Source organism: Lipophrys pholis, assembly GCF_963383615.2.
Source record: "Lipophrys pholis genome assembly, chromosome: 2".
Classification (NCBI taxonomy): domain Eukaryota; kingdom Metazoa; phylum Chordata; class Actinopteri; order Blenniiformes; family Blenniidae; genus Lipophrys; species Lipophrys pholis.
Window position 1 is genome coordinate 39,275,805 of NC_137636.1, and position 21,051 is coordinate 39,296,855.

The following is a 21,051-nucleotide window of genomic DNA, read 5'->3' on the forward strand; positions in this document are numbered from 1 at the left end:
CTCCTCTCTTCCCTCCTCCTCTCTTCCCTCCTCCACCCTTCCCTCCTCCTCTCTTCCCTCCTCCTCTCTTCCATCCTCCTCTCTTCCATCCTCCTCTCTTCCCTCCTCCTTTCTTCCCTCCTCCTCTCTTCCCTCCTCCACCCTTCCCTCCTCCTCTCTTCCCTCCTCCTCTCTTCCCTCCTCCACCCTTCCCTCCTCCTCTCTTCCCTCCTCCTCTCTTTCCATCATTCACCTGCTGTTTTCAGGCTCCGCCCACCCTTCAGCTCATCTCTTCACTACAAAGCCACTGGCAGTTCTGTCAATCAGGCCTGATCAGATAATCCTGTTTTGTCGGCTGTTAGAAGCCCCCCCCCCCCCCCCCCCCCCCCCCAACCCCCCTCCTGGACTAGAATTACGATGCGATCTACACCACAGACAAAGTGCCTGAATCAGTAATGCGAGCCGGCGTGGAGGTTTGATCTCCACCTTGAGCTGAAGAGGAAGAATCAAGCAGCTTCCAGGGGGCAGAAACACAGAAGAGTGAGAGAGGAAGCAGAAGAGAGGACAGGATGGACTCACAGCTCCACAGGGGGCGTTCTGGATGGTGACCGTGAACTTCCCAGAGTTGCGGCTTTTGGCCAGGACGTACTGACAGGTTGCAGGGAAGGTGTAGATCCGCCCGTCAAAAGACTGGAAATACATGTCGCCTGTCACCGAGCACTCGCCTGTATGGAATACACAAATTATAAGTCCATTAAAGTAAATGCATGTATTTGGTGACTTCTTCCACTCAGTCTTCATGTGAGATCAAGTTCTTCTCTCCAGGCACCAACACAATGTTTCCTCATGGTTCAATCACACCGTCTTTATGTTGTTCCTACCAGGAACACTGGCAGCTGAGATGCTGGAGGAGGAATTTCATGGGTTTCTACAGACGGAGCTGTTTATCTTCCATTCAGGGATCATGTAGATTAAAGATAATCCCTCTTTTATGTTTCAAATTCAATGTTGTTTTTAACGGTACTTCAATGAAAATAACAACAGCAATATAACTAAATAAAACTTCAAAGTTTCTATGTCATTTTTAGAATTAATTTCAACCTCTTCATGTCGGCCGAGAGGCAGCGTGCAGGACGCTGCCTCTCTTCCTGTCGCTGTCTCTTCCTGTCTCTTCCTGTCGCTGTCTCTTCCTGTCTCTTCCTGTCGCTGCAGGAAGAGACAGGAAGAGAGGCAGCATGCAGGACGCTGCCTCTCTTCCTGTCGCTGCAGGAAGAGAGGCAGCGTCCTGCACGCTGCCTCTCTTCCTGTCGCTGTCTCTTCCTGTCTCTTCCTGTCGCTGTCTCTTCCTGTCTCTTCCTGTCTCTTCCTGTCGCTGCAGGAAGAGAGGCAGCGTGCAGGACGCTGCCTCTCTTCCTGTCGCTGTCTCTTCCTGTCTCTTTCTGTCTCTTCCTGTCGCTGCAGGAAGAGAGGCAGCGTGCAGGACGCTGCCTCTCTTCCTGTCGCTGTCTCTTCCTGTCTCTTCCTGTCGCTGTCTCTTCCTGTCTCTTCCTGTCTCTTCCTGTCGCTGCAGGAAGAGAGGCAGCATGCAGGACGCTGCCTCTCGGCCGATCGCTGCAGGAAGACCAATGGATTGAAGTGTTTCCTTCACACACTTGTTTAGCTGCATGTTCCAGCTTCCTGCCTCCAAGTGAACCTGTACAGTATATCTGCTCTATGTCACTGAACGCCTTGTGTTTGTGTGCTGACCTGGGCAGCTGTAGTCGGTGCAGTTCCACACTCCACCCTGGCATGTGCTGAAACAGAAAGCAGAGACGTTGCGTCCACAGGAGACTCTGGAAGCATGAGAGAACCTGGACACACTGAGCCCAGGTGGTGAGATCTGAGCAGATTAAAGGTCCTGCAGAGAACCGATGATGAAATACAAGGCCGCAGTGTCTGTGAGGCCACATGTTCTTTAGTTACTGCACAGCACACACAGCAGGAGGAGAAGCAGAGGGGATGAAATCACAGCTCACCAGTTGTTGCACTCCTCCTGCAGAGTCTGTCCGGAGGGGTAAATCATGCCGTGGTACTCACAGGGACAGTCGGAGGGCGCTACGCAGCTTCCATCTTCATAGATCAGACCTGTGTGTGGGTTTATGGAAAGTTTACTCAACAGCATCTTGTCAGATGGTGTATTCAAACCCCAGACAGACAACCACCCTCCTTTCCCCTGAAGGAATCCTAACGCTGATACTGGCGTGTGAGTGGAGAGTTACCATCAGGACAGTAACACCCGTCCAGGCAGGCCAGCTTGCTGTCGATGCAGCTTCGCTCCAGGTTGCAGGACTCGGGGCAGCAGCTGATGCATTCCCTGAACTGCAGCCCCAGAGGACACTGCTTCACTGCGTTCAAAATGAAACATCAAATACACGGTGACGGCCTTCTCTCCACACAGACTGATGTCAAGTTCAACAACAAACACAGGTTTAGTTGGTGGGTTCAGAGATAGTCAGAGTCAGACCCATAAACCTTTCATCTTGACTCCTGAAACGCTATAAATCCATTAAGATTCTCCTGTTTCAGGAGTTATTTACCACAAATGTTGTAAAACCCAGAAAGAGCTGCTCAGATTATGGTGATTGAAAGTCAAAACTCACTGTGAGCTCATGCTTGTACTTTCTGTGTGAATATAATGAAATACTTGTAATACCTGTGGAAACATTTCTGAACATGCTTCTGGACAGACTGATTAAAGTCACAGTGACTTGGATGGTTGTGCTTCAGTGGTTTCCTCATTTCATTCAGAGTTTTTAAATGTGACATCATTTTAGTATAAACTCCTCCTGTTCACCTCCTCCTCCTGTTTTCTTGTTCTCCTCCTCCTCCTGTTCTCTTGTTCTCCTCCTCCTCCTGTTCACCTCCTCCTCCTCCTGTTCTCCTCCTCCTGTTCTCCTCCTCCTCCTCCTGTTCTCCTCCTCCTCCTGTTCTCCTCCTCCTCCTCCTGTTCTCCTGTTCTCCTCCTCCTCCTGTTCACCTCCTCCTCCTCCTCCTGTTCTCCTCCTCCTCCTCCTCCTGTTCTCCTCCTCCTCCTGTTCTCCTCCTCCTCCTCCTGTTCTCCTCCTCCTCCTGGTCTGGTTGGTCCAGAAACCTTCAGTATTCTAAGTTTCTAGCTCCTCCTTGATTTTCCTCATTTGAATATTGGATCATAGGAGCTACATTCAGAATCTGCTGTGTCTGTGTGAGCTGGACTGGCTCCGCCCACACATGCCCATCTTGGGAAGAGGAGGAAGGACTTCCTCTGGTGGTGCCATGTGCCAGAGCAGAGCTGCCTAATTGTGGGAGGAGTCAAAGGGAGGGCCTACCTTGATTGGGATTGGCTAAACCCCCGATGACACTATATAGGGTTTGATTCTGATTGGCTGCTTGGAGCAACACACTTTTTATAACCTGGAGCAAGCCAGGGACAGAGAGGACAGACTGTCTTCACTTCTGGGACGTCAGTCCAGGTATGGGGACGAGTAGTACTGCTGGAGAACCTCTAGGAGGTGGAGTTTACAGAATATGAGCCTTGAAATAGCTCATCTAAATGATTATTATCTGTTACAGAAAAGACCAAATGTTTCTGGTCGACACAGGACTCAGTTTAGGGTTTGGTTTTGTGGTTGTTTGGCGAACAGCAGGTGAAGCAGCTGTAAGAACGTACCACATTGAGGAATGCGCCGCCTCCAGTCGTGTAGTGGGTGGTCAGCATGGGCGCAGGCCCGGGCGTACTCGCTCAACACCTGGCAGACCACTTCACCGCTGGGACCCGACCTTCAGGAGAGCAAGGAACCAGAGAAGGACTGTGAGTGGAGCCAGGAGAGGCGTGGCTTCAGAGCCCCCAAATACAAAACTCCACCAGGGTGACCATCTAAAAAATAATGAGACCCAGAGAGGAGGGAGGATCCTGGTGGTGTCTCTACACCACCCAGCGTCTGGGGCTGGTCTGAGCACATCCTTTAGGCTGGAGACCACAAGAAGTCTTTTCTGTAGATTCAAAAGACTCAAAATCCCAAAACCCCAAGAGGGTTTGCAAAGAGCTGTGTTACCAGAGGAAAGGTTTCTTAAGCCCCGTTTCCACAGTGCCCCTTGGTACCGGTGCCGCTCAGGTGGGGGTTGACTATCTGTAACCAGACCCGTATCAGTGCCGCGTTTCCATTACACGGGGAACGGTTTGAAATGTAGGCGGGGTTATGAACGGTTGTGTAATCATGCAGGATGTGACGCCATAACGGGACATTTTCAAAAAAGTTTCCTGATTGCTGCAGAAGAACTGATTGGAAATGGCTGCTTGCTGGGAGAACAGGTCGTCACGGACCAATGAGCAGACGGCAGTGTTGAAGCTCCTCCCCCTCATATCCGGCACATTGTGCCTGGTACCCCAAGTGGAGGGGTAGCGAGAAATGGTTACCAATGGTACCGGTTGGTACCGGTTCTGAGTCAGTGGAAACGCACAACAACCGGTTCCGACCTGACCCGTACCGGCACCAAGGGGCACTGTGGAAACAGGGCTTAAGAGGTTGGAGGAGATTCCCGTATCGGTTCCCAGTAGAGTTCCGATGCAGAGTGACGGTTGAGGCTCAGCAACGGGATTAGAAATGATCAGAAAAATGACATGGCAGCAATAAAACCTTCTGCAGAGCATCACAATCCACACAGTATTTTTAAATACTGCATCTGAGGGCCACAGAGACAGGATTGTTTGGATTTGATGCTTTAAACTGAAAAAAAAGAACTGATTAGTTTTTTCTGTAAAAGTGCCTTGAGATGACTGTAGTATTTTTATAAATAATTTATTTTGTACTTTTTTATATAAATACATTCGAAATGAAAGCTGAATGAAATAAGTAGACTGAAAATATGTCAAATGTTTTCTTTGTTGTATATTACCATTTTGAACTGTATAAAGCTATTTTGACTAGTAAATGATTTTATTGGAGTATTATATAGTTTTCTATGATTTGAGTTTTATAAATATATATAGTACATAAATGTTTTGACTGGTATATATTTTCTTGGATTTTTTTGTTAGTTTTTTGCTGTGATGCATAATAATATATCATCTATATATCCTCTACTGAATATGTGTTGCTCCTATATGTCAAACTTCCTCACAACTACTTGGTCTTGTGTCCCGCTGCCAGGCGGAGTCACTGGATCGCCGCCTGCACCACTTCTACATCCGTCAGTAAATGAAAACCCAGACAGGTGTGTCAGGTGCACTACATGAAATTGAAAACATGTCTAACATCAGCTGGAAAGAAGATGATGATGATGATGGTGATGATGATGATGATGATGATGATGATGATGATGATGATGATGATGATGATGGTGGTGATAAAGATGATGCAGCTGGATGGATTCTGGATCGTTACAGTCTGCAGCACTCGAGTATGTTTACCTTTCTGAGTCTTATTCTAATTCCACCTTCAGGCCAATGTGTGTGTGTGTGTGTGTGTGTGTGTGTGTGTGTGTGTGTGTGTGTGTGTGTGTGTGTGTGTGTGTGTGTGTGTGTGTGTGTGTGTGTGTGTGTGTGTGTGTTTACTGAGGACTCCCGAAGCAGACCAACACTTAGAGTTCTGCAGGGACACAGTGGGGGATCAGTCCTGGTGGTTCAGGACACCCGAGCCTTTCAGCAGGCGGGCTTCAGATCCTAATCGCTGGCTCTTACAGGCAGAGGTCGTTGGAGCAGCTGGCCATGTAGGACAGCGGGCTGACCAGGTCATGGCAGCTCTGAAACGGCGGCTCCAGCAGCATTGAACACACCTCCTCCACTTTCTGCAGACACACAAACACTTATTTGGGTTTTTTGCTCAGGATTAAAAAAAAGAATAATTTGCGTTGCATGTTGTGTTTTCCCGGTTTTCAGCTTCTCACCAGCAGGACGTGAGCCTCAACTACAGCGCAGGGGGAAGGGAACCCGGAGGCGACCGGAGGACACGGCTCCTGCTGGGGGTCGGCCTCCACCCAGCTGTTCCCAAACATTTCTATTTCATGAGTCAGCACACCTGAACGAGAGACAAATCACCTGATGATGCTGCCTGAACTTTCACCGTTCGGAGAAAGTCTCCATAATTAGTTCAGGAGGCTAAAAGTGTTAAGAAGAAGAAGATCTCTGCTGCTTCTTCAAAAGAGTTTGGTTTATTTCAGCCTGTGTAGTAATTTGCTCTCCTTTATTTAACAGAACCGAAGCGAGAATCAATCATTTTTCACCTGACTGCTTTTCAAGGCATGCACAATATATATTTATGTTGCCCTCCTTTAGCACAGCCACTGGCCTATAACCAACATGGGTTTTATAGGTTTACAAATAAAAGCATAAAGCTTCATGCTCCGGTTTCTCTTTGATAAATCCTCCATGTGACCAAAATCCCTAATGGTTTTGACTCTTTACTTTAAAAAGTACCATACTTTACAGCACAGATATCCTTCTATAATCCAGTAACCAGAAATATTGTGACAGAAAAGTAAAAGTTGCTCTATTAGCATAAACCTATAAAATGCATCTTTTCATTTTCCCAGCATTAGTAACGTTTCTTCTGCTATTAGATTCTTAAGACTCTTTATGACTGTGATGATATCAATACATTCTAATAGAGCATGAGGGAGAAACTCAAGAATCATCCACAGGAACTTTAGCTCATGCCTTGTTTTGCAAAGACACTAATTGTCCATCAGTGCTACGGGGGGCAGGAAGTGATGTCATATTGATAAGTTATGTGTAAAAGATGAAGTCAGGGCTGATGGATATGACACACACAGTTTTCTAAAAATCAACATTTGCTGTGTTCTTCAGGTGTGTTGGGTTTATTTACAATCCTGACGGGAGAACTTGGCTCTCATGTCTCAGGCAGGAATGACGATCTCACCGTAGCTGGTTTTCAGGTCATCCTGGACGTCGGCGTTGAAGTTCCCACACAAGCCGCAGGTCCTGCCCACGAACTCGGGGCTGATCTTGATATAGACGGAGCCGCTGCGGCCGTCCCAGGCCAGCGTGAAGCCGTGCTGCTGCGTTACCAGGACGTACTGCGAGATCTGCTCCACCTGCAGGTCGTGGATGTGATGAGGCAGCTGCAAGCTGAACACAGAGAATCCCGTCAAACACATAATATTCAACATAAACAATACACTGTCATGCCCCACTCCTCAGAGGCCTCATAGGGGCGCTGTTGGCCAGCGGTTGGGTTTTTCCCTCTCCTGTCTCTCCTCCCCTTTTGTTCCAGGCTGGGTTTGAGGAAGTGGAGATGCTGGGGATTAATGACCTGATGCAGTTCAGCTGCTACACCGCGTGGAGCTCGTTTTCTTCTGATCAGCTGCACTTCTTAAACGGGTGCTCGACTCCACTCGGCGCTGGATCGTAACACTCTCAGAGTTATTCTGGCTACGTAGGTGTATGCTCAGTTTCTGTTTGCTGCTGGGCTCTGCTCCTTTCTGCCTCCCTGTGAAGACTCGCCTGTCTCGACCGTCTACCACCGGAGCCCGGTGGAAACTCAGGCTCTGGAACCCGCTCTTACTATTCCGCTTGGAGGAACGTCAACCTTGTTCTCGGGCAACAAATTCTAAACAAGTTAAGACTTTCACTTTCAGTTGAACTTCTTTTCTGTTCCCATTTTTATATTAAACTCTTGGCCTGACTGTCTCCTGCTGGTTTATCCACCCTGAGCCTCCAAAGTCACACCGTAACAGTACGATCCAGCCATAGGGAGCTCAGCGGAGAACAAGCCAGGAGCAGACTTGACCGCTGCAGTCCAGCAGGCCCTAGTTGATCAAGAATCCTGGTTGCCTCAGCACGACACCCTGCTTCAAAGTCTGGTGGAGAATAACCGTGCCATATTAAACCAGGTTTCACAGCTGACCTCCCAGCTCTCTGCTCCCTCTGCTTCGTCCAGTGCCTCCGGTTCAAGTTCCAGCCTCTCCAACTGACCGTCCAGCTCCCATGAGCTACCTGCACCCACTCCTGAGAGGTATGTGGGAGACCTGGGTTCTTGTCAGGCCTTCCTAACCCAGGTGGGTCTGGTTTTTGAGCTGCAGCCCAAAACTTACTCATCTGACCGTGCTCGGGTGGCCTACCTGCTATGACTCCTGTCTGGGGCCTCTAGGAACTGGGGAACTGCCCTGTGGGAGAGCCAGGCCACAATTTGCCAGTCCTACCAGTCCTTCACAGAGGAGATGAAGAGGATCTTTGACCACCCCGTCCACGGCAGGGATGCTGGCGACCGACTGACACTCATTTGCCAGGGCGCCCGCAGCATGGCCGAATTCGCTGTAGCATTCCTGAGCCTGGCCACTGGAAGTGGTTGGAGCGGTCGAGCCCTCCAGGGTGTCTTCTTCCGGGGACTTCCAGAGCATCTGAAGGATGAGTTAGCTGCCTGTGAGCGCCCACCGGACCTGGAGGGACTAATCTCCCTCTGTATCAGTATTGATAACAGACTTCGGGAGCGTCGGCATGAGTGGACCCGGTCTACGTCCCTACCTCAGGCCCAGCCGGCCCGTATGGAGGCCTCGTCACCCGTCACAGATTCTGAACCCATGCAGTTAGGCCGGGCTGGGCTTACCCCGCAGGAGAAGAGCCATCACCGTTCAATCAACGCCTGCCTCTACTGCGGAAAGCCAGGTCACTACATTGCCAACTGCCCCCTGTGTCCGGGAAAAGGACAGGCTCTCCAGTAGGTGAGGAGTTACTGGTGAGCCGAACTGTCACAAATTCTCCTCAACGTCTCCAACTAATTTGTTTTTTGACTCAGACTTTGTCCGTATCTGCTCTGGTGGACTCTGGAGCAGAGGAAGATTTTATGGATCTCCAGCGAGCTTGTCAGCTCAACATCCCATCTGTTCTGCTAGAATCCAAGCTCGAAGCCCGCTCTCTCAATGGTCTCCACCTAGCCCAGGTCAGCCATAAGACTGTCCCTGTTACCTTGGTCCTCGCTGGGAACCACCGGGAGATTCTCACGTTTCACCAGATCAACCACTCTCGACCCCCTCTGGTCCTAGGTCACCCGTGGCTGAGGAGTCACAACCTCTGTATCGACTGGAAGAAGGAGGAGGTGAGCTCTTGGAGTCCATAGTGTATGAACAACTGCCTTCGTTCCGCCCTGACCCCCTCCGATACTCCAAGTCCCGCACCTCCTGTGGCTGTGGATCTCTCCTCTGTTCCGGCCGTCTATCAAGACCTGGCGCCAGTTTTCAGTAAAAATAAGGCTCTGTCCCTTCCCCCACACCGCCCTTACGACTGCCCAATCGGCCTACTCTCCGGGGCCACATTGCCTCACAGTCTTCTGTACACCCTGCCTGATCAGAGCATGCTGCTATGGAGACCTACATCCGGGAATCCCTGGCAGCTGGCATCATTCGTCCCTCCTCGTCCCCAGTGGGAGCTGGGTTTTTCTTCGTTAGTAAGAAAGATGGCTCACTTCGTCCTTGTATCGACTTCAGAGGTTTTAATGACATCACCATCAAGAACCGGTACCCGTTGCCTCTTCTCAACTCAGCTCTTTACCCACATTGCCTGGTATGAATGGGTATGAATACCCATTCATACCAGGCAAAGTGGGTAAAGTGCTTTGCCCAAGTGTATGAATGTTGGTGGTGGTCAGAGGGGCCGTTGGTGCAAAATGGCAGCCACGCCTCTTTCAGCAGCCTCAGGGCCGCTGTGGCTACAAGGTAGCTTAGCATCACTGGTGGGAATGATGTGAATCAATCATGGTCTCTGTACGTGCTTTGAGTCAGCTCGAAAAAAGCCATTATTATTATTATTATTATTATCATTATTAGTGGACTGTCTTTCCAATGCTGCACATTTCGTTGCCCTTCCAAAGCTCCCCACAGCTAAAGAAACCGCAGACCTGCTGGTAGCTGAGGTGTTCAGGGTGCATGGTATCCCCTCCGATATAGTGTCTGACCGTGGACCCCAGTTCACCTCCGAGGTTTGGTGGGCTTTTGTACGGCACTGGGAGCCAAGGTGAGCTTGTCATCTGGTTTTCACCCCCAGTCTAATGACCAAACAGAGGGCTCAACCAGGAGATGAGACCTACCTCTGAGAACCCCGCTGCCTGGAGCAACCATCTACCCTGGGTTGAGTATGCGCACAACTCCCACACTAACTGGTCCTCTGGCCTCTCCCCCTTTCAGTGCTCCCTGGGGTATCAACCTCCCTTGTTCCCGTCCCAGGAACTTTAACTTTAACGTCTCAGGAACTTCCCTCCATTCAGGCAGTCTATGAAGAGGTGTGAGAAGGTCTGGAAGCGGGCCCAGTCAGTGCTACTTCAGTCTTCCAAAAAGATGGAGCTCCGGGCCAACCGAAGATGGCCCCTGTGTTCACTCCTGGACAAAGGGTGTGGCTTGAAGCCAAAGACCTCCCTCTGAGAGTCAAGTCCAGCTAGCTGGCACCCAGCTTCGTGGGACTGTTTGAAATCGAGAGGATCGTCAACCCTAGTGCGGTACGCCTTAAGCTTCCCTCCTCTATGCACATTCATCCCACCTTTCCTGTATCCCAGGTAAAACCAGTGGAGGAGAGCAAAATGGCCCTCCCTGTCCGTCCCCCTCCGCCACCCAGGATGTTGGATGGCGGCCTGGTCTATTCGGTGGGTCGACTACTGGACATCTGTTGCCGGGGACGAGGACTCCAGTAGCTGGTTGGCTGGGGTGCTATGGTCCCAAGGAACGCTCCTGGGTTCCCCGGAGGCGCATTGAAGACCCAGACCTTATCCGCGACTTCCACCGACAAAATCTTGGCCGGCTGGGTCGTGCATCAGGTGGAGCACGAAGAAGGGAGGGTACTGTCATGCCCCACTCCTCAGAGGCCTCATAGGGGCGCTGTTGGCCAGCGGTTGGGTTTTTCCCTCTCCTGTCTCTCCTCCCCTTTTGTTCCAGGCTGGGTTTGAGGAAGTGGAGATGCTGGGGATTAATGACCTGATGCAGTTCAGCTGCTACACCGCGTGGAGCTCGTTTTCTTCTGATCAGCTGCACTTCTTAAACGGGTGCTCGACTCCACTCGGCGCTAGATCGTAACACTCTCAGAGTTATTCTGGCTACGTAGGTGTATGCTCAGTTTCTGTTTGCTGCTGGGCTCTGCTCCTTTCTGCCTCCCTGTGAAGACTCGCCTGTCTCGACCGTCTACCACCGGAGCCCGGTGGAAACTCAGGCTCTGGAACCCGCTCTTACTATTCCGCTTGGAGGAACGTCAACCTTGTTCTCGGGCAACAAATTCTAAACAAGTTAAGACTTTCACTTTCAGTTGAACTTCTTTTCTGTTCCCATTTTTATATTAAACTCTTGGCCTGACTGTCTCCTGCTGGTTTATCCACCCTGAGCCTCCAAAGTCACACCGTAACAGTACGATCCAGCCATAGGGAGCTCAGCGGAGAACAAGCCAGGAGCAGACTTGACCGCTGCAGTCCAGCAGGCCCTAGTTGATCAAGAATCCTGGTTGCCTCAGCACGACACCCTGCTTCAAAGTCTGGTGGAGAATAACCGTGCCATATTAAAGCCTCCAAAGTCACACCATAACATACACACCGGTGGAACGAGCAGCGATCCAATACCAACCTTCGACCCTTAAAGGTCACATTAGTAGGATGCAGACGGAGCTCGCCCTCCCACGGCAGGAAGACGCTGATGGATCGCTGGCAGGTGTAAGGGGCAGAGCCACAGCCGAGGTCATTGTGTACCTATAAACCAGGAAATACAAAGTTCAAACATGGTCATGTAAATTTGTACAATTACAAATAAAGCAACAGCTTTAAAGCACCGAGGGTAAAAACTAGTCTATCCATTTCATTTAGAGCTTTTTATAATGCAACGACTGACATTTACCTATACAGTATAAAAACCTGGCGCATCGCCACCCTCATCAATAATATCAATCCAACTTTAGCTCCTACTACACAGCTGTTTTTTAAAAAGCCCAAACTGGATCCTTCAGTAACATAAATACCTCTTTTTAACATTTCAAGCATTCTTTAGCAAAGTGCTGGTTTAACTCCAACAAAAGCGAACGTCATCTCACCGTCTCCCAGTATGTTGTGGCTGATACTGTCACACTATAGAGGTTTTCACTGTTCTTGTTCATAAAATCCTTGTTAATATAAAATAAGTGTTTAAGTGTGTGAAGCTGTTTTCATGCTCTCGGTTTGGTTTGGTTTTCTCATACGTAGATACAGTATCTCCTGCCTTGTCAAGGGAACAAAGTCTTGGTCTGTTGCAGATGCTTTCAAGGCATTCTGGGTAATTGCGGTATTTAATGGTAATTGACTCTAATAACCAGATAGCGTTCGCTAATCTTCAGAGCGAATCCTGTCCTCAGGCTGAGGAGGCTGAGGCTCAAAGTCAGAAAGTAGAGAGTATGTTACAGCTGGAAAACAAACTTTTCTCAACTGGAAAGCTTGAACGCACCTGGACGACGATGCTGGCCTGGGTGGTTTCCTCGCAGTCTCGCAGTAAAGTGTACGTGCATCGGCCAGGCAGGTAGTAGTAGAGGCCATCGAAGGTCTCAAAGTTGTACTGACCCCAAGATCTACACGTCATCTCCCTCTCAAAGCCAGGATTTGGAACTGGGAAGTTGAGCGACTCACATTAGTGTTACATTAAGTAGAGAAGTTGTAAAATACTTCCCATTTGCATATACATTATATTTAATTAGGTATACTTAGGCTTACATATGAGGCCCTGTTTCCACGACAACGTTTCACCTGACAACACCTGATCCGCAAAAAAAGTGGTGGCGTTTCCACTGCAGCAGCGGACACTGAGACAACGATGTATTTAGTCTGCCGGGCCACAGGAGGGCGCTGTTGCTTGATTTTGTAATGAAACTACACAGACGTGTGCAGAGAACAAAACACTATAGAGGTGAAGAAAATGTAGAGAACCTGACATCCTAGTGGACTGATGAGGAACCGGATGATATCAGGGAGAGTCTCAACTATTAAACTACTGATCTGGAGGAGAAAACTAGAATATGGACCGCGGGTCGTACCACTACGGGTCGTACCACTACGGGTCGTACCACTACGGGTCGTACCACCACGGGTCGTACCACCACGGGTCGTACCACCACGGGTCGAACCACCACGGGTCGAACCACTACGGGTCGTACCACTACGGGTCGAACCACTACGCGGCCGCCCTGTTTGTTTACAACTGGATGAGCAGGAGGGGGGGGGGGATGAGCAGTAACAGGCTCTGTAGCCTCCATCAGTCTCTGCAGGAGGGATTTGCACCATGAAAGAATCTTTCCACCTTGAGAGCCGGATTAAAAACTTCAGGATACAGTGGATCAGAACACTGGTGTCGTGGAAACGGACCCCCCAGAAGTGAAGAAGGTTTTGCGGATACACTGGAATTGGTTGTGGTGTAAACGGGGCCTGAGTTAATCCTACCTCACTTAGCATCTCATGTCATTTTAACATTAAGTACAAATACATCTCATATGTAGTTTTATATCCTCATATTCAATAGTGTTATATTTTCTATTTTCTACATGATGCTTATCATGTTTATTTCTCCCATTTTTACCTTCGCCAATGAAGGTTGGTGAGAAGGTTGTTTTCTTCTGCGTGTATTGATTTATTTATGGTTTGTATGTATGTATGCATGTATTTTAGCAACTTTTCACAAAAGCTACTCGGCTGAATGACATGAAATCATCAAGCATCCATTAGATGTTGGGACGTTAACGTTTAACCCTTTCAGAATAAATCCCAGAAAACAGTGAAAACTGTCCCATACAAAGAGGATGAGAGGCTCCTCATGGAGATCAAAGGAGAGCAGCGTCTGTTGCCATGGAGACGCTCCCTGCTCAGTGTTTCACAGTGACGGAGCTACCTGACAGGCTAGTTAGCATTGATATGAGCTAACGGCTATCATGCCAGCAATGCTAACTAGTTTCACAAACAAATGTGGCTTTGGTGAAAGTCTGCGCTCTACCGAGTGAGGCTCTAGATTAATGGGCACTCTACCGAGTGTAGCTCTAGTTCTTTTTCGTATTCAGCAACAAGACCATTCTCTAAAACATCATGCATAAAACGCTGGTGTGTCTGTTTGTGTGTTAAAATTCAATTTAAAATGTTAAATAATTTAATACACTTTAACAATGCAATTTTTCAAACTTAATCCCGTGTTGTAAGTATCTCAATATAAAACAGTGTTTCAGTGTATTTTAAAAGGCAGGTGTGATGTTGGGGTTTACCTGTCTGACATCTGTGTCCGGTGGCCTGATACAAGCTGCAGTCACATGACTGGGACTGAATGCACTGTCCTCCGTTCAGGCAGGGAAAGCCACACAGCTCCCCTGACAGGAAACAATCAAACAATCACACTGCTGCTCAGCACACTGCAAATCTCAACTATCTACTTTGTTGGGGAGTAATTAGTGTGTTTCTGGCCACATAATACAACCTGAACACTTTAACTCCTCACCTGATGTCAAATAATATTGATCCAAACAAGCTAAAGGTGTCGTTCTAATCTAACAGCAGTGGAGCAGATGGCCAGTATTGACCTGATGATGTCACTACCACCTCCCATCAGCCCCCAAACGGAGCTGCAGGGCTCCAACAATCAGTCGTTACTCATCGCATCACAGGGAGCCACCCCACACACAAGCACAGGTACGAAAAGATGAAGGGCCCATGAGGGGTGAAGGGGGGTGATGAATGAGATGAAGAGGCCCTCCCCCCCTTTTGGTTTGAGGACGGTGTATCAAACCGACCTCAGAACAATCCACCGGGATCATTTTTACAAAGCTCCAGCCTGTCATGGAGCCGCTTTCTCAACCAACATGTCACAACAAGCTCATCCAACAACTAACAGACTTTATCTTTTAACCTGCACCACTTTCACCAGAATTCTCCTTTTTCTGGCTGAAGTTGATTCAAACTGATGAACACATAGAAAACACAGAGAACATGGAATATTGGAAACACACGGTGTCTCATGCATTCATTCTCTCCTTCATTCCTGTGCTGCCTACCTGGAATCCTACGATGTGAAGACTTCAGGGCTTCCTTGGCCTGCCTGCTGAGCAGTGAAACATGGGCTGGACTGCCGGCTGGAAAGACTCCTGCTGAACCAGATGACGATTGGTTGGAAGGAGAAGGGAGGGAGCTGCTCAGTGATTGGTCAGATGACAGCGAATGAGAGTGAGATGTTGAGCTGTGTGATTTGTGCGGTGTTGTTTCCGAGCCGATCAAAGATTCATCAGCTGCTATTGAAGCGGATAGCGGCGGCTGATTGGACGAGGAGCTGAGTGAGGATTGATTTGTCTTTGGAACCGTGGTTGGTTGGTTACGTGGCGTTTGATTGGAGGAGGAATGATAAACATCTGCACTACCAACAGCTGAATGGTCAGGTGAGATCTTGGTTGGAGCTGATTGATTGGCTGACTCATGATTTATTGGTGATTCATGAGATTTTACTGAAGAACCCGCTGGATGGCTTCCCACTCGGTCTGCTGCTGATTGGCTGGCCGGCGCTCCACTGGTTGTCTGATTGGATGCTGTGCTGCCTGGCGCTTGATTGGCCGGTATTGTTCTGCTCTGTGATTCCTGGTGTAATATATTCCTGGCTCGTGATTGGCTCTCTGTCGTTGCTGCAGTCTGATTGGTTGGTGACTGTCCGACTGGTGTTGTGGAAGCTGGTGACACTTTTGGTGCTGTGGTCGGACTTTGTGATTGGTTAGGCAGCTTTGTGCTTTGTGGTGTGTGATGGGGAGGTAATGTGGGTGCTGGTGATTGGTGAGATAGTCTGGCGGTTGATGTTGATTGGCTGGTTGAAGTTGGGTTTCGTTGTGATTGGCTGGCTGGTGTGGTGCTGGTTGATTGACTGGTTGATCCTATGGCACTTAACAATTGGCCCGATGGCGCTGCTGTCGTTGGTTGGCTGATGTGTGCAGTGCTGCTCAGAGAGTGAGTCCTTGAATCTGTCATGGTTGCCAGTTGGTTGGATGCTGCAGTGCTCAGTAGCAATTGGCTTGTTGTCGTAAAGGTTGGTGATTGGCTGGTATATGTTGTGCCTGGTGACTCACTAGTAGATGGTAATGACTGGCTAGCTGGTACTGGACTTGTTTGTGATTGGCTAACAAGTTCTGTTGGGGGTGAAAATTGGCTGGTTTGTGTGGTGCTGCTCTGTGATTGGCTGGTTTGTGTGGCGCTGCTGTGTGATTGGCTGGTTTGTGTGGCGCTGCTGTGTGATTGGCTGGTTTGTGTGGTGCTGCTGTGTGATTGGCTGGTTTGTGTGGCGCTGCTGTGTGATTGGCTGGTTTGTGTGGTGCTGCTGTGTGATTGGCTGGTTTGTGTGGCGCTGCTGTGTGATTGGCTGGTTTGTGTGGCGCTGCTGTGTGATTGGCTGGTTTGTGTGGCGCTGCTGTGTGATTGGCTGGTTTGTGTGGTGCTGCTCTGTGATTGGCTGGTTTGTGTGGCGCTGCTGTGGATTAGGTGGCTGGATGACAGTGCTCTTGATGGTGTTCCACCAGATGGCGCTGTGTTGGCTGGCGGCTGATCAGAGCTCAGCGTCCATGAGGCGTTTGTGGTCCTCTCTGCGTGTGAGGATATCAGACTTGATGCAGCGGTCCGGCTGATCAGCCAATGACTGGAGGCAGATTTGTTGGTTTCTAGAGCAGCAGCTGCTGATTGGAGGTCCTTCAATGAAAGGAGAAATTATGTCAGCAGGTATTTTGTCCAGAACTTGAGATGACATCATGACTACAGCAAGAAAGAGCTTGTTCTAGTTGAATCAGTTTGTGTTTTTACCGCCACAGTAGAGTCAGTTATGGTGCTTTTCCACTAGTGGAAGTGGCACCAGAGGATTCAGGAGCCTGAGGGAGCGACCCGCTACCAGGACCAGGAAGTCTCCGAGCCACGGTGTTTAGGATTAACTGGTTCCCCAGTTAACTGGTGACCTTCTTCCTCCAGCATCTCCTTTTCACAGCAGATGTTACAAACCCGAGCAGAACCCGTAGCGGTCCTGGAGAACGCCGTTTAACCACATTTCCATTAAAGTTTAAAGTATCGTAGGGTTTGTTTGTCTTATTCTAACATCAGCTGCTGCAAACGGCTGCTGGCAGCAGTCACCAGTCAACAGAGGCACCAGTGAAACCGGAAGACTATACACATTCTTATTATTATATTAATATTAATATTATTAATAAACATATAAAAATATATACTATTTATTTAATCAATTATTTGAGCTGATAGCCAATGGATGTTTGCTCCGCATCATATAGGGGAGATTACTTGTACACAACGAGGAAAAGCTCAGATGACTCCGCCCACGCTGCGGTCGTATTATAATGTAATGGAAAACAAACATGGCTGAGTAGAGTAGAGTAGAGTAGAGTAGGGTAGAGTAGAGTAGGGTAGAGTAGAGTAGAGTAGAGTAGAGTAGAGTAGAGTAGAGTAGGGTAGAGTAGAGTAGAGTAGAGTAGAGTAGAGTAGAGTAGGGTAGAGTAGAGTAGAGTAGGGTAGGGTAGAGTAGAGTAGAGTAGAGTAGGGTAGGGTAGAGTAGAGTAGAGTAGAGTAGAGTAGGGTAGGGTAGGGTAGAGTAGAGTAGAGTAGAGTAGAGTAGAGTAGAGTAGAGTAGAGTAGAGTAGAGTAAGAGGCTGAGTAGGAACCACAAGTGAGGAACCAGGAGGAACCAGGAGGAACCAGGAGGAACCAGGAGGAAACGCTCAGCGGCTATAAATAGGTAAATAACTATGGAGCCAAGGAGCATAAAAAAGGCTAAAGCAGGAAAATCCATAAGAATCTTTAAAAATGGCTACAGGAGCTATAAATGAATAAAATAGATCTCGTTTAAAACTTGCAATATATTTAAATTGTACACTTTATGAATCCACCGAATGGTTTGTTTAGATAAGAGTTTTCTAAAGATGTTTTTTCTTCATTTCAGAGATTTGACATGTTTTGTTTCCAGACAAAGTTTATTTGGTGTAAAATTGTGAAAACGTCTTTTTTCTGTCCTAAAGTTTGCAGAGCGCTGCAGCAGACCAACCAACAGCTGCTGCATGCTCACAGGGTTCTGACGATAAGTATTCAGCACACAGTGAAATAGTTTGACTAAATGTGACAGAATGTGAAACGTTAACACACTAATAGTGTGTTTCAGCTTTAACATTCCCCATGAGCTCCAGTAGAAACCCTCTCCAGGTGCTTCTACACTCTGAGCCTCCAGGACGGCCCAGCCGCCCATCCAGGCTTTCACCTCACAGTCCAACAATAAGCCAGATGGTGAAGGTGAAGAAAAGCTCTCCAAGGGCTGTGGGTGTGGCTATGAATTATTGATCAGCGATCACTGAGAAGATGAAACAGAGCAGTGAGTCACCGGGACGTCGCAACGCTTCAATGGAACCACGGGTCAACCAGCCAACACATCTGAAGGGAGATAGATCAGCTCTCCTCGCCTGTGACCTGCGACCTATAACCTGCAACCTGCAACTGCAACCTGCAACTGCAACTGCAACCTGCAACCTGGGCCACACATTGCTTTGTTTGATCGTTCCACCACATTCTCACGCCTCCCTGCGCCAAAGGGAAGTCCACGGAAACAAAGGGGGCGACCACATTGAGGCTGATGGTGGCTGGGATAGAAGAGGAGCAGTGTGTGTGTGTGTGTGTGTGTGTGTGTGTGTGTGTGTGTGTGTGTGTGTGTGTGTGTGTGTGTGTGTGTGTGTGTGTGTGTGTGTGTGTGTGTGTGTGTGTGTGTGTGTGTGGACAGTTGGACTTATTCTGAAAGATGTTTTAATAATGGCAAAACTCAAATTACACAAACATCCTAATTGTGATTTCTTTCCTCTCCTTCCTGAACGTCTTGAGACACAATGATTCCTTCATGTTGTATTTACCTGTACACACATGCTACTGTAGTGTTAATGCTTCATGTTGTATTTACCTGTACACACATGCTACTGTAGTGTTAATGCTTCATGTTGTATTTACCTGTACACACATGCTACTGTAGTGTTAATGCTTCATGTTGTATTTACCTGTACACACATGCTACTGTAGTGTTAATGATGAAATTGTGTTGTTATTTTTTAGAAAGTTTATGTAGAAAATGTGTGTGAATGATGAGAAAATGAGCCGATGTGAACATGGCGGATCTGTCAGTGATCTCCGTCAGTGTTTTCTGCTTGAAGCAGCTCCATCAGCATCAGTGATCTCCGTCAGTGTTTTCTGCTTGAAGCAGCTCCATCAGCATCAGTGATCAATGCGGCGGCCTACCTGCCCTCCCTGGGAAGCGGTGTCCCATTTCTGCTGCTTTATCCTGCTGCTCCCGCTGCTGGGACAGAGAGAACAAGGGGGGTTTGTTCCTGCTGCAGCCCCCCCACCCAAACCCCCCACCCAACCCATAAACCCACCACCAACCTATAACCTACACCCAAACAAACACAATTTAAAAATAAATAAAATATATATATATATATATATATATATATGTTTCGTCTATGAGGTGACTGAGGAATCCAATATTTTCCCCACAATTAAAAATGATTTTCCACGAACATGATCAATCTTTATATCGGTTGTTTTTTGCACAACCAGCAGTTAAAAAGCCAAAACAAAAACATATCATGTAATCACATTTGAAAATCAATATTAAGACAAAGTTCTGCTTTGTTCCAGAATCCCTGCAGAATAATGTTGCAGCAATGAGGTTGAGACTAATTAGTATTATTATCCTGCAAAGTGAACTTCTTAATGACAGACAATACCAGAGATAAAGAAAAAGGCCCAAATGCCAAAGCTCGTAAAGAGATGATTGGAATAATCAAACCACGAATGGAGCTGAGAAGAAAGCCACTCACCTTTTAAAGTCATCCCAGTGAGAAGCGTTCACCTTCTCAGCCCCGCAGGACAGACGAGCTGCAAACCATCCAGAGACCCAAAGGAAATCACCACCATATGATTGGAAATGAGACTTTGGATGTATTGGTGACAAATCAACATTCCTGGTGTAATCCTGCCTGAGGTCAGAGGGACACCTTGTGAGGAGCAGACTCACCTTGATAAATTAGGATCAAACAGAAAGGTAATAAGTGAAAAAGCCTTTTGCAGCCGCGTCTTAAATGAGGATCCATTCGTGATTCGCGGACCCGCAGTCAGTCGGGTCTGGACAGCATCACCTCCGGCTGGACTCCCGCTGCTCCCCGCGCTGCTCCATGCGTCTCCTCCGCGAGCGGCCCGCGGCGCGCCTCAAGAAGTGCGCGCCTGCTCATTAACATAATGTATGCACAGGTGGGCCCGGAGGGGGCGGGGCCAGGAGAAGAGCGTGAGCTGCAGCCACTGTTCCTCAATGAAACCAAAGAAATGTGAATTATGATGGCTAAATTCAACACATTGTCAAATAATTAAAAAAAACCTACCTGCCTTTGAGAATAAGAAATACCATAGTTTTTATTTATTGTACTTCTTAGCTGTATTTGTTTTTGTGACTCTGGTTCTTATCCTGGGTTTTATGTCCAAGACTGCTTTTATCTCTGGAAGGTTTTTATTGACTGTTTTTTTTATCGTGCTTTGTTTTTAATCTATTTTGATCTTATGTGTTGGTGAACGATAGAACACTGAGCACTTGTCTTCTTTGTCTTGTTTTTCTTTGGCACTCGAACCAGAGTCTGTCTGTCTGTTCATTGTGTGTTTTCTGGTTGTAATTAACATTGTAATTAACATCGTAATTAACAATGGAATTAACACTGGAATTAACAATCGAATCGAATTAACATCGTAATTAACACTGGAATTAACACTGGAATTAACAATCGAATCGAATTAACATTGTAATTAACACTGTAATTAACCTTGTAATTAACACTGGAATTACACTGTAATTAACACTGGAATTACACTGTAATTAACCTTGTAATTAACACTGTAATTAACACTGTAATTAACACCGTAATTAACCTTGTAATTAACACTGTAATTACACTGTAATTAACACTGTAATTAACACTGTAATTAACACCGTAATTAACCTTGTAATTAACACTGGAATTACACTGTAATTAACACTGTAATTAACACTGGAATTACACTGTAATTAACCTTGTAATTA

At 47.7% G+C, this 21,051-nt stretch overlaps 1 protein-coding gene across 1 annotated transcript in view; it reads right to left on the reverse strand.

Annotated features, from left to right (window-relative positions):
• otog (otogelin) overlaps positions 1–20,160 on the reverse strand; it is a gene marked incomplete at its 5' end in the record, with an annotated part of 116,077 nt that extends 95,917 nt beyond the window's left edge. Inside the window, 13 exons of the mRNA XM_080458654.1 lie at positions 559–704; positions 1,726–1,772; positions 1,995–2,103; positions 2,238–2,363; positions 3,665–3,774; positions 5,675–5,781; positions 5,881–6,011; positions 6,873–7,081; positions 11,548–11,669; positions 12,394–12,551; positions 14,189–14,290; positions 14,972–15,105; positions 20,123–20,160. Coding sequence (XP_080314780.1) covers positions 559–704; positions 1,726–1,772; positions 1,995–2,103; positions 2,238–2,363; positions 3,665–3,774; positions 5,675–5,781; positions 5,881–6,011; positions 6,873–7,081; positions 11,548–11,669; positions 12,394–12,551; positions 14,189–14,290; positions 14,972–15,105; positions 20,123–20,160 — 1,539 coding nt within the window. The remainder of the gene's footprint in view (positions 1–558; positions 705–1,725; positions 1,773–1,994; positions 2,104–2,237; positions 2,364–3,664; positions 3,775–5,674; positions 5,782–5,880; positions 6,012–6,872; positions 7,082–11,547; positions 11,670–12,393; positions 12,552–14,188; positions 14,291–14,971; positions 15,106–20,122) is intronic.
• Positions 20,161–21,051: the final 891 nt, after the last annotated feature.